The 12,494-nt window shown below is 33.8% G+C and overlaps 2 protein-coding genes across 2 annotated transcripts; one reads left to right on the top strand and one right to left on the bottom strand.

The window, feature by feature from the left end:
- The first annotated feature begins 1,645 nt into the window (after window positions 1–1,645).
- On the top strand, window positions 1,646–8,912 carry LOC107957526 (pyridoxine/pyridoxamine 5'-phosphate oxidase 1, chloroplastic). Its single transcript, XM_016893059.2, has 14 exons — window positions 1,646–1,834; window positions 1,923–2,108; window positions 2,224–2,262; window positions 2,715–2,882; window positions 2,982–3,087; window positions 3,575–3,741; window positions 3,850–4,092; window positions 4,220–4,308; window positions 5,465–5,515; window positions 5,595–5,685; window positions 7,141–7,245; window positions 7,385–7,455; window positions 7,746–7,841; window positions 8,491–8,912. Exons 1-14 carry the CDS (start codon window positions 1,703–1,705, stop codon window positions 8,555–8,557), a joined length of 1,611 nt encoding a protein of 536 aa, XP_016748548.1. The 5' UTR covers window positions 1,646–1,702; the 3' UTR covers window positions 8,558–8,912.
- Window positions 8,913–9,924: 1,012 nt separating this feature from the next.
- Window positions 9,925–11,898, bottom strand: LOC107957527 (serine/threonine-protein kinase-like protein At1g28390). Its single transcript, XM_016893060.2, has one exon. It carries the CDS (start codon window positions 11,628–11,630, stop codon window positions 10,197–10,199), a length of 1,434 nt encoding a protein of 477 aa, XP_016748549.2. The 5' UTR covers window positions 11,631–11,898; the 3' UTR covers window positions 9,925–10,196.
- Between the last annotated feature and the right edge of the window lie 596 nt (window positions 11,899–12,494).

The following is a 12,494-nucleotide window of genomic DNA, read 5'->3' as shown; positions in this document are numbered from 1 at the left end:
GTACCAATTTTGGGCGTATCGAGGGTGCTAATCCTTCCTCGTGCGTAACCGACTCCCGAACCCGTTTTTCTGAATTTCGTGGACCAAACTTGTTGTTTTAATAAAATCAAACCGTTTATTAAAAACAACCCCTCTTCGAGGTGATCCAATCGCACCTCATAAAAAAAAGAGGATTGGTGGCGACTCCCGTTTCTTTTTTTCAAAACCCAAGTCAACCCCATTTTTCATCCTAAAAAATTGTGTCAACAATATATATGTGTGATTATTATTATCTGGTATTAAATCATGTAGTTGATTTGTTGCGATTTTATTGAAATCCAATCCCTCTTCCCCTATCAAAAATGGAAAAAAAAAGTTAAAAAAAATTATACTCAAATATAGTAATTCATTTTATTATTAAAAAATAATTGAATATTAATAAACATTTATATTCGTAATACATAAAATATATATTTTGCTAGTTTTCTTATATATGGTGCATGGTTAATTATGTGTATTTATTTAATAAAATTTTGGTACAAAATTTTTAATGTTTCAATAGTGTGTATAAAAACTCGAATACTATATATATAATTAAAAAAAAGTAACAAATTGTCAATGTTCTATACTTTCTTGAAATATCATACATAAAAGTTTATATTTATGATCAATATAAATTAAGATAAAAAAATTTTAAAATAAGCTTTTAACTATTTAAAAATATACACCAAAGTGATAAGAATATATATAATTCAAAATTTTAAACATTCGGTTTTCAATCTGTTATTCCTAAATAAAATTTATATTTCAAAATATGTTTTTACAATTGATTTATTTTAAAATTTTTAAACATTTTTTCAACGTTATCTTAAAATTTTTATAATATATGTCTGTTTAAATATTATCTTTAAACTATTTTATAAACAAATTTATCGTAAAAAAATTGTTAAAATAAATATTATTAAATCGAAATACATATTAATAGTATAAATAATTTTATGTTAGTTAACTTAATACCAAACAATTAAATTATAACATAAGTAAAAAAAACTACCTTTAATTATTTATAAAGATAATATAGAATTATAAACATACATGTGTCTAAATTTTTAATAAAAATACCAAAGTAAAATATTTAAAAATATTATATATTTAATCTATAAGTATTTCAAGTGATAGTATGTACCATTTTGTGCTTTTGTAAAAAACAAAATATGCTATCGTAGATAATATATATGTATGATTATCTCTTATTTATGGGATGTGGATAAGTTATGAATAATTTTAAGTATTGTGTAAAAAAAAATAAATATAATTAGAACTTAAAACTTTATCCCTATAGGTAGGCAAGCTAAAAGCGTTGTCCATCTACATTGCCTCAATAATACTAAGTAATATTGTTAAGAAAAATTAATAATTAATTAAATTATTAATCGAGTTAAGACTCAATTGATATCGACATTGTTATCACTGTATTGCAAAATATTATTCTCCTAATTGTAGAAATTATATCAAAAACAAATAAGAACAAATATGATAGGAATTTAACTGATTTAAATCAACCCAAATTCAGAGAGTAATTTATCCAAACATCTCGATTTTGCATAATATATTAAAAAAAACTCAAATTATAAACTTATATTTGGTTTATTATTGTTATTATTGATCAAACTCGTAAATAAAAAGCAGACAATATTAAAAAAAATTGGAAAAATAAACAAGAATGAGGGGAGTGTTGGGCAAAAGCAGAAAAATGATATGCTCGCTTCTCAGCCAAGCACCGGTCTCTCCCGCTTATTATTATAGAAGCTCTCCTTCCATTTACAAACCCAAACCATCGAATCGCTTCTCTTGGGTTAAACCTCGTCATTTTCTCTAACTTTCTCTCTTTACGTCTCCTTCTTCCTCCAGTTTAAAACCCAAGTTTTGTTTTGATTTTACAGGGTTTTCTGGCTCCAATTCCCAGCCCTGCTATCCGAGTGTTTTGTTCGAAGCCCGGTGAGGTGGGAGGATTAATGGCTTCTTCCGTTCAAAATCAGGGTTCTATTTCCTACCTAACCCAACGAGAGGCTGCTGAGGTTGATGAAACTCTCATGGGCCCTCTTGGTTTTAGTGTTGATCAGCTCATGGTTAGTTAAGTTCCGTTTTTTAAATTCTTAAATTTACATTCTTTTATTTTTCTATTTCTTTCTTTTGGGGTTTTGTTTTAAAGCTTCAGTGGTTTGAGTTTATGTGAATTATCAGGAATTGGCTGGTTTAAGCGTTGCCACATCGATTGCTGAGGTAATAATATGACTATTACCAGTTTTCATTTCGTTTTGCTGAATTTTGTTGGTTTCTATCTACTAATTGAATTCATGCAAAATTCCCATGTTTTTAAGTTTATCTGAGTTTTCTGAGCATGTTTCCGGCACAACATTGAATTGGTTTCTCCTAGAATGTCAAATACTCAAATATATTGTTCAGTTGACAATTATGCTCCAGGTTTTGTAAGATTATACCTTATTTCAGGGCGGAACAACAAAAGGAGTTTTTCTTGTTACGAATTTCATATGTTTTTAAGTTTATCTAAGTTTGCTATAACAAGTTTCCTACACGACATATTGAATTGGCTTCTCCTAGGATGTACTAGACAAGTATTTATAGTTCAGTTGACAATTATGCTCTGAGGTTATATAAGATTATACCTTCTTTTTTTCAGTTTGCAACTGCAAAAGGAGCTTTTGTTGTTACAGGTTTATAAACCGAGTGAGTATAACTGTATTCTTGCTATTTGTGGTCCGGGAAACAATGGAGGTGATGGTCTGGTTGCTGCTCGTCATTTGTATCACTTTGGGTATAAGCCATTTGTGTGTTATCCTAAGCGAACTCAGAAACCCCTTTATTCTGGTCTTGTCACTCAGGTATTATACTAGCTAGAGCTGTAATTGTAATGTTATTGAACATTGAACAATAAACAATATGGTTTATCTGAGTTGTTATTCAATCTGTTGGTACCATAGCTGGAATCTCTGTCAATCCCTTTCCTTTCAGTTGATGAGTTACCTATGGACTTGTCAAAGGACTTTGACATTCTAGTGGATGCTATGTTCGGCTTTTCATTTCATGGTAAATACTTAATAGTTAATACCCGTACTATTTTTACTAATATATTTCTTTCAACTTCACGTTTATGTATGTTCTTTGTGATGCAACAAAAATATTTTGATGTCATGCTGATATGATTATCTTATTCATCCCCATTAATATGTCTTATAGTTTAAGATCTTATTTTGTATCACTGCTACCAGAAATTTCATTAAGATCTTATTTTGTATCATTGCTACCAGAAATTTCATACTTTTTTTAATGCAAAATCAATATGTACATATCTCAATTTTATTTAATAAATAAGCAAAGCTATACAATCTCTGCTCTGGTTTTGTCGCTTATTTTCACCGGTTCCATCAGATTATGTCATTAAATCATATATTGCCTCTTGGTTACTTTTTGTTCACTCATTTTTGGTTAATGTATCTTTCATGATCCTAGTTCTATTTTTGATAATTTTGTGAACTACGGAATTCTGCCTCTAAATTCATTTCTAACCTTACAGGTGCACCAAGGCCACCTTTTGATGATCTGATTAAGAAACTTATTAACTTACATTATTATGAACAAGCGCAACGAAAGTCCCCTGTTATTGTGTCTGTAGATATTCCATCTGGATGGCATGTTGAAGAGGGTGATGTTGGTGGTGATGGAATTAAACCTGACATGCTGGTATGTCTTTTTTGCTGCCTTAGATTCTTTAGAAACATTTTTTCTGTTTAACACTTATGCACCCCTTTAGATTAAATATCTAACTACTAAAATTTTCTAATTTGAAAGGTTTCTTTGACTGCTCCAAAACTGTGTGCAAAGAAATTTTCCGGGCCTCACCACTTTCTAGGTGGTAGATTTGTCCCGCCAGCTATAGCTGAAAAGTATAAGCTTCAACTTCCCCAATATCCAGGCATGTCTATGTGTGTTCGAATTGGAAAGCCTCCACAAATTGACATATCAGCCCTTAGAGAGAATTATATATCTCCAGAGTTCCTTGAGGAGCAGGTGGAGGCTGATCCTTTGGATCAGGTACGGATGCAAGACAAACGTGCTGCTCCTTCATTTGACTTTATTTGAAAAACCTTTTGTTTTCATTTGTATTTTCTCACAATAATTTATGGTATTTATTTCTTTCTAAATGTAAACTGTCTTGCAGTTCCGCAAATGGTTTGATGATGCGATGGCTGCCAACTTAAAGGAACCAAATGCTATGGCATTGTCAACCACTGGAAAAGATGGAAAACCGTATGCTTCTTTGGTTTGCTCAATCTTTCTGCTTCATTCATACTTCTTTTCTCTTTTTTTGAACCTTGATTTTTTTAATCCATAAAACGTGTCAATTTGGATTCATCCTGCTATCCTAAGGGTAAATATTATGAAGAAATAAGCACATGTTCATAAGATTCTCTCTCTTATCTAATGGAAGCACTCTCATTTCCGCTTCAGGCATGGATCCAAAAAAAGAGCATTGCGGGCACCTGCTCCCAATGCGATCCTTAACAAAATTTGGGAACTATTTAAATTGTGGCTAAACTTTTTGAAGAACTTTGCTTTTCCTTCTACTAAATATGATATTCATGCTTGTTATTTGAGGTAATTATAAAATACTCGGTAGAAATTTGATTGTTATTAGCCATACGTGTATTTTAAATGCTAATGTGAATTCCATGCAGCGTCTCTTCTGGAAGAATCACACATTTTAAACTGCCCAAATTGTGGAAAAACTGAACTAAGAAAGTAAATTTTGCACTTATGGATAAATTGACTAAAGTTTTTAAAATCACAAAAAATTACTTCAGTAATGAAGATTCGCCACCCTAACTAAGTGAACTGTTTAGAATGAATAGTCATGACACTATGCAGTAAGAAAATGTTTGTCATGTTTTAATAATGAAAATTTTATGCATTTAACATTATAAAATTATGTTGAAAGCAAGTGTGGAGGAGTTTGTTTATATAAAATATGCACTTGGTTGATCTTATACCTGATGTTTTCATAATTTTAGTAAAATTCTTTTAATATATTTTTATTTCTGATAAAACTGTGAATGAGTAGCCTTTAGGTTGTGAATGGTTGTTGCTTCTTCCATCTACATTTTGTTTGAAATTTTTTGTGCCCAAAGTTAGTTCATGCAAATTTATAGGTGCTAGACTTTTAGTACTCTTCATCGACCTCTGCCATTATACATTTGGTTTAAACCAATGACTGCCTTGTCAAGTTTCATCTTGAAAGTAATTCATATATCTTCACTTCTATAAGTTCTTAATGAAATAGATACGGTGATGATGACTGTTAGCAGCTTAGTTTAGACTTTAATTGCGTTATTTCAGTGCTTACATTTTAATGCTTATTGATTGACCTTTTCTGCATCTTTCTTTACTATCTTACCATCTGCTGCAGCTCATCGAGAATGGTATTGCTAAAAGGGGTTGACAAGGATGGTTTCGTCTGGTTAGTGTTCCTTTGTTACTGTCGTGAAATCTTGTTACATATTATTCGTTATATTTTTTACGTTTTTTACTTTATGCAGGTTCACCAATTATGAAAGTCAGAAGGCACGTCAATTATCAGAAAATCCTCATGCGGCACTTCTTTTCTACTGGGATGGGCTTAATCGACAGGTAGTACATTGGATTCTGGCTTTTGCTTGTCCATTCTGAAAAATGTCAAAGTAAATCAACTATAGTTGACGTGAAAATTATAGGATGATTCTTCTCAAAAGCATGGTTCATATTCGAACATATGACTAACATCTGCATGTTAAAGACTCAAATTATTGATTTAAGATTACCAATTCTAGTCCCAATTCTTTATCATTTCCCTTTCTAAGCTTGTTTTGTTTGATGGGAAACATCCCAAATGTTTAAGGTTCCTTCTAAGGTAACGGACATTAGGATTCAGTGTGGTTCATGCCAACTGTTGAACTCCTTTATATATGTTTTGCTTTATTTTGAATACTGGAACTTTTTCTGTTATAAATATTGGGTGTTTTATCCCTGTTTGCTACCAGCTGCAATTTTCAAGAAGTAGAACAATTCTATGTTACTTTGATTCTTCATTTTCTTTTGAAGTATCCAACATCCATGTCTGATGCATGGGCGGACATAGGTATGTAAAGGTATGACCATCAAAGACCCTCCAAGTACACATCCATGTCTGACATTCACATCCCTGTTGTAGTAAAATAGGAACAATTGACAAGTGTAAAGTTGGATTGAAGGGTTGGAATAACTGCTTTTCTGGCTTGAGCTAGCTAAGTGACCAAGTTCTTTAGGCTGTTGGAAGTGATCTGGAGCAGACATAATCATCAAAATAATATGGTAGATGGTGACTTTAGATAAAATGGTTCGATACTTTTGAATGAGGCTTTCCTCTGTGTCTCTGTATATATGAGTGAGAGAGAGAAGGAGAGAAGTCCAGTGATGGTGAGTTAGATGATGCCATTTTTTCACTCATGCATGGATGCTTTTCAGTTAACATGCATAACTACAAGCAGCAACCACCATGCTTCAGCATAAATATGGTAGATGGTGGCTTTAGATAAAACAGTTCAATGCTTATGAATGAGACTTTCCTCTGTGTCTCTGTGTGTATGTATGAGTGAGAAATTGAGAGAGAGAAAGAGAGAAGTCCAATGATGGTGAGTTAGATAATGCCAGTTTTCCAGTCATGCATGGATGCCTTCCCAAGGGTGCGAAAGCGAAAAGTTGTTGAACTATCTGAAATCCTGCTGATCCATGGTGGTTGCTACTTGTAGTTATGCATGTTAACCAAAAGACATAACTAACAGAGTGAACAGTGTTGAACTATCTGAAATCCTGCTGATATATGGTGGTTGCTACTTGTAGTTATGTATGCTCCAGAGGGTTCAATGAATTGAAATGTTCCAGTTTTATGTGGAAAGTTGTTTTGGATCTGTAGACTTATAACTTGATTTTTTGAACTTTGAATTCCCTATATTAATTGAAAGTTTACTGCAGCGTGAAACAAAATCTGATTAAATGTTGCAAATTTATAGCATGTTGATATGTTTCCATGATGAAGATCCATGGGCTATAATGAACTGTAATTTCCAGGTAAGAGTGGAAGGATCTGTTGAGAAAGTTTCTGATGAGGAATCAGAGCAATACTTTCACAGTCGTCCTCGAGGCAGTCAACTCGGAGCAATCGTAAGCAAGCAGGTCTGTTATTTAAGATTCAGTTAGAATGTGGTGGAAACATGGAATATATGTCCATGGCATTTTTTCAAAAATTAATTTCCATTGGAAGTAAAAATGATCAGTTTGATAAAAAATTAATGTATTTATTTTCTTGCTTCAGAGTACGGTAGTTCCTGGACGCCATGTACTGCACCAGCAATACAAAGAACTAGAAGAAAAATACTCCAAGGAGTAAGTTTTCAGGTTTTTAATGTTTGATCATAATAATTTGATTTTGTGCCAATATTCTTCTATAAGCATTTGTGCTTGGCATGGATTTATTGGCTTGATTTGATAAGTGCTTCTTCTATTTACTTCTATCTTCGATAACAATCTTGTTCCATTTACGTCTATGTTCAATCATGATATAGAATCTCGATCAAAGGTGTTCATCATCTCAAATGATCAGCAATATGAAAAATCTTGAGATTCAGATGGTTAAAAATCAAGAAAAATTAATCCTTACGTTTTTCTTTATGCAGGAGTTTAATTCCAAAGCCTAAATACTGGGGAGGATATAGACTTAAACCAGAACGTTTCGAGTTTTGGCAAGGACAGCCATCCCGTTTACATGACAGGTTTTTTACTTCCATTGTCTTTTGCTATAATGAATATAAAGAGGATTTTATCCAAATTCTATCCTAAGTTCAAAACCTTTCTATATTGGATTGAAATAGAATCTGATTAATAATCGAACCATTGGATTTGGATCCTTGTTCAGATAAATGTTATTTCTGTTCTGAGCTGATGATTAGGTCGGCTGACAATGCTTTCTATGTTTAATTTGCATTAAACAGTGAATCAAGCAAGTCCAAGTCACTCAAAGCTCTTCTTACCCTTCTGTGCCGTCTCTCTCACCATCTGCTCCCTGCAATTCAACCCCCGACCCAACCCAATCACAACTTATGTTGTTCCGACACTTCATTTTCCTTTTCCAACACCCCTATTCAATCCATATCCAGACATGGGTATGTTGGGAATATGATCCTCAAAAGGTCCCTCGAAATACTAGAAAAACTTATAAAAAATTGAATATACCTATGGACGCATATCCAATCCTTGCACCAGAGTTTAAGTAATGTAGCGTACAAAACTCACATCTCTCAAAAAATGCCACTAGGAAAAACAGAAGCCTATTATGATCTACCTCTCATTTCAAACTATTGTATGGTTAACTTTCAGATGAAAGTTGGTCCAGTTGATAATAATGTGTGTGCTATTTGGCAGGTTGGAATATTCCCCTCAAGAGACTGACGGAAAACGAGTTTGGAAAATTGTTCGGTTGGCCCCCTGAGTTCATATTTTCAGCTTCTTCACTGTCAAGTTAGCCTGTGGTTTTCACAAACCTTCTAACTTGCAAGTATGTATTTTCTGTGGCATTGAGGGGCGGGGGGGTGTGCATGACATTTTACTATAAAAATTTTACATCCTTGACTCTTAAATACCGAAAAGGATCAAAGTTTAGCTCGGGTTTGAAAGATGCTAGTGAATGGATTGGTTCAGGATCTCTTACATAGAGATTGAATCATGAATGAGGGAAAAAAAGATCCTGAAAACACAAGAGTAGTAAATTTACTTCAAATTTATTTGTGTTCTTACCTATTGTTTTACTTATAATTTAAAGCCTAGCTACAGTTTTTATCTACAAATTTTAACTTCTTGTTGGTCTCCGTCTATGTTACTTGTATTATGTTTTTCTATAAGGTTTTCATGATGATGACGTCATATCAAACATCATATTATGCGTTTCTGTTTTTTTAATGCATTTAAGGGGGCCTTTAAGGATGTTGTCGTCATATGAAAACATTATATCATGCAATAGATACGGTGTGGCCATGGGCCACCCGAGCCTATATCTTAAGAAAAAAACATTGTCATACAAGAGAACCAAAAGCAAGTAAAAAACAGAACACTACGTCCACAAAACATTAATAACAGTCTATGAGGGAGGGATCGTTTTTATTGATAGTAGCCACACACCATCAAACAGATTCAAGGAGACAGAAGGTCAGTCACTGCATTGTCATGTTTTTTGGAATACTTGGCAGAGTTACATCAATTAGTAGAAGTTATGACAACAAACTTATCATTTTTTTCAGAATTTTTTTAAGTGATGTGATGGTCGTTATTTTGCTATCAAATTTTTCGGTTAATATTTTAGTCCAAAAATACGTAATTGCTTATTGCTTTTAATTTTTATTTCGTGGCTTAGGTTGATACTTTTGTATTAAGACTGATAGCTTATATTGATGTGGTATTTATAGTCAATTTAATAATGATATGTGGTAGTTTTTCAATATGTCATGTGGTATATAAATTTTAATTTATTTTTGATAATCAGAAAAGAGAAATAGAGTTACTTAGAATTGAATTGAAGCTCTTATGCCTACAAAATAATGTTTTTATCATTGGATTACGAGATTTTAGCTTAAATTTTAAAATTTAGAAAGAAACGTAAACAAAATGTACTTTTTGCCATATAAAGAACGAATTGAGATAAAAATTTATGTTTTTTTATTAATTAATTTATTTTTAAAGTTTTTAAATTTTTTAAAATTTGAGAAGCTATTACATTTCATGTAAGCATAGCATAAATTAATGGGGTTAGTTTTTAGGTACTACTTGAAGTTGAGGTATAAACTGCATATTAATCCTTATCAAAATTGATTGCAAAAACTTTATCTCGTTAACCATAATTAAGATTATATTATTCAAAGTTTGCAATTTCAGTTTCAAGCCGTGAAGCATGAAAAAATAGCCATAGCAGCGCCTGCAAAACCTCCATATGAATGAACAAATGTAGTTCTTATAATAAAAATAATCAAAAGGAGCAATAACCTAAAACATACCTTTTTGTACTTTCCTTATTTTCTATGAAATCAAACAGCAGCACATCCATATTTCTGTTTTTCAAACGTTAATCTGAGCCAAAACTAATGCCTTTTCCATGTTTTTCCTTCGGATTTCTCATCATCAAATCCAATACCCAATTTTGACATATCGAATTCACTCAAATTCCTTCGTTTCACGATTCCAGATACGTAATTTTTGCTGTTTTGGTTCATTGGTCTCGGACTTTGCAGAAATCCCATGGACCTCGACTTTCTCAGCTTCATTAATGGCGTTTTCGTCTCTACTCCACGGTTTCCTCTTACCAACGCCATGTGATCATCGTCCAACCCGATCTCATCGGGGCCCGTGTCTACCACCACCGACGCCGCTGATGCCTCCGTGATCAATTTGGTTCTCGCCATCCGATCACTGGTAGCTTCAATGTCGTGATCGACTACACTCGTCACACTCGATACTTCCCGGCTGTTCCTCACCAATGACTTATCCACGCCTTTCATGCACCGCCATCGATTACTCCAAACAGGTCTCGCATGAACTCTCTTCCTCACCGCCGTCAAACACTCTACCACCTCGACTATCCCGGGGCGTTCCCCCGCATCGGACCTCACGCACCTAGCAGCCAACGCCGTCAAACTCCTCACCACCTCCTTATCCGTCAGAGAACCGACGCGGACGTCACAAATCGCGGCGAAAACTCCGGCCTCGATCAGCGGAACCGCCCAGTCAACGACGGACGACGGACTATGATTCATGTCAATGGCACGTCTTCCGCTAATAATCTCTAGTAACAAAATGCCGTAGCTGAATACGTCACTTTTACTGCTGACGTCAGCCGGCTCCAAATAAGCCGGATCGAGGTACCCTAACGTCCCCGCTGGTGGCGTGCACTTGAACCGTACATCCTCCACGTGTCCTCTCAAAGCAAGCCCGAAATCACCCAACCTGGCGTTCCAGTTTTGATCGATCAAAACATTGGAGGATTTGATATCCCTGTGGATCACCGGCGGGTTACTCGAATGTAAAGCCCGAACCGCTTCCGCAACCTGTAAAGCGAACCGAACGCGCATGTGCCAACCTGGCGATTTATAAGAAGCAGAATGTAAAAGATCGTATAAAGAACCGTTCGGCATATATTCCACGACGATTAATTGATCCTCACAAAGAGTATCGGAGCTGTAGCCAATGAGATTGACGAGACGAGGATGATAAACTCGGGAGAGAATCTCAATCTCGTTGTCCGCCGGAATGTTACAGTTCATCTTCGTTTTTTTAACGGCGGCGATTAACTTGCCACTATCGAGAGCAGCTCTGTAGACAGATCCGTGACTGCCTTTACCGAGGAAGTTGCCGGAAGAGAAACCACTGGTAGCGGAAACGAGATCAGCGTAAGCAAACTCCCTGATTTCGCCATTGTTTTTGGTTTTGTGGGGTTTCTTTCTGTGATGAAAACCACAGTTGTAAGGATCGCAGACAGCAATGGCGGACTCAGCATTGCAAGAAGAGAAGTAACCCATTCCGATAGAGAAGTGGGAAACAGCGTTGTATGGTGAGAGGGAAATAGAACGGAGATCGAAAAGGCCATTAGTTGGGAAGAAAGAAGAGTGTGGGTTTAAAGTGTGTACTCATTTGCAGCTTTTTGAGAAGCAAAAGCGATCAAAGTTTGAAACTTTAGAAAAAATTAGTAATATTTATTTGAATTGACTATTGATCTTGCCATGCAAAAAGTAAAAAAAGTAAGAGACTTTGAGAGGAATTTCTCGGGGGAAGGTTTACAGAAGTGGGGTAAAGTGGGTTCCAAGCCGAAGCACATTTACTTAAATTATTCAAAATAAGAATTTCAAAATCGATTTAAAAGTTTTTAAGAAAATATAAAAATATTACTAACACTGGATTTATTTTTATTTTAAATTATATTAAATAAAATTTAATGTTTCGTTTAATGATTAAATTAATAATTTTAGTAATAAAAAATTTTATTAATATAATATCAATGATTAAAAGATGTAATTAAAATATTTTAAAATTTAAAGATTAATTTAAAATAAAAATAATAATTTAAGGATATTTTGTGAAATTAACACAAAACAATAAAGTTGAGATTTGAAACCTTTGACGGCAGCCAATTTAGAGGTTGTTTTAGTGTCTGCTATCATTCTAAAATCGATTCTCTCTCCAACATTTGGCGATTGATACGACTTCGTTTTGTGCTTGTTTTTAGTTTTGAAATTTAAAGATAGGTTCATGTTTGTTTTCTTATAGGTATGTTCTTTTTATAATTAATAAATTATTGTTACATAAATTAGCAATAAAAAAATAGAAGGATAAATTTTATCCAAGATCATTAAACTATTAAAAGGTTTACGTTTTAGTTAATCAAC

The sequence above is a fragment of the Gossypium hirsutum genome, chromosome A05 (assembly GCF_007990345.1).
Source record: "Gossypium hirsutum isolate 1008001.06 chromosome A05, Gossypium_hirsutum_v2.1, whole genome shotgun sequence".
In the NCBI taxonomy this organism is placed as follows: Eukaryota; Viridiplantae; Streptophyta; class Magnoliopsida; order Malvales; family Malvaceae; genus Gossypium; species Gossypium hirsutum.
This window is presented reverse-complemented; position numbering and strand designations above follow the sequence as displayed.

Bases quoted from the DNA above. Each gene is read 5' to 3' on its own strand.
- LOC107957527 (XM_016893060.2), bottom strand. From the start codon at position 11,630: ATGGGTTACTTCTCTTCTTGCAATGCTGAGTCCGCCATTGCTGTCTGC.
- LOC107957526 (XM_016893059.2), top strand. From the start codon at position 1,703: ATGAGGGGAGTGTTGGGCAAAAGCAGAAAAATGATATGCTCGCTTCTC. The intron at 1,835-1,922 runs GTTAAACCTCGT...TTGATTTTACAG, and splicing joins CATCGAATCGCTTCTCTTGG to GGTTTTCTGGCTCCAATTCC. The intron at 7,456-7,745 runs GTAAGTTTTCAG...TTCTTTATGCAG, and splicing joins GAAGAAAAATACTCCAAGGA to GAGTTTAATTCCAAAGCCTA.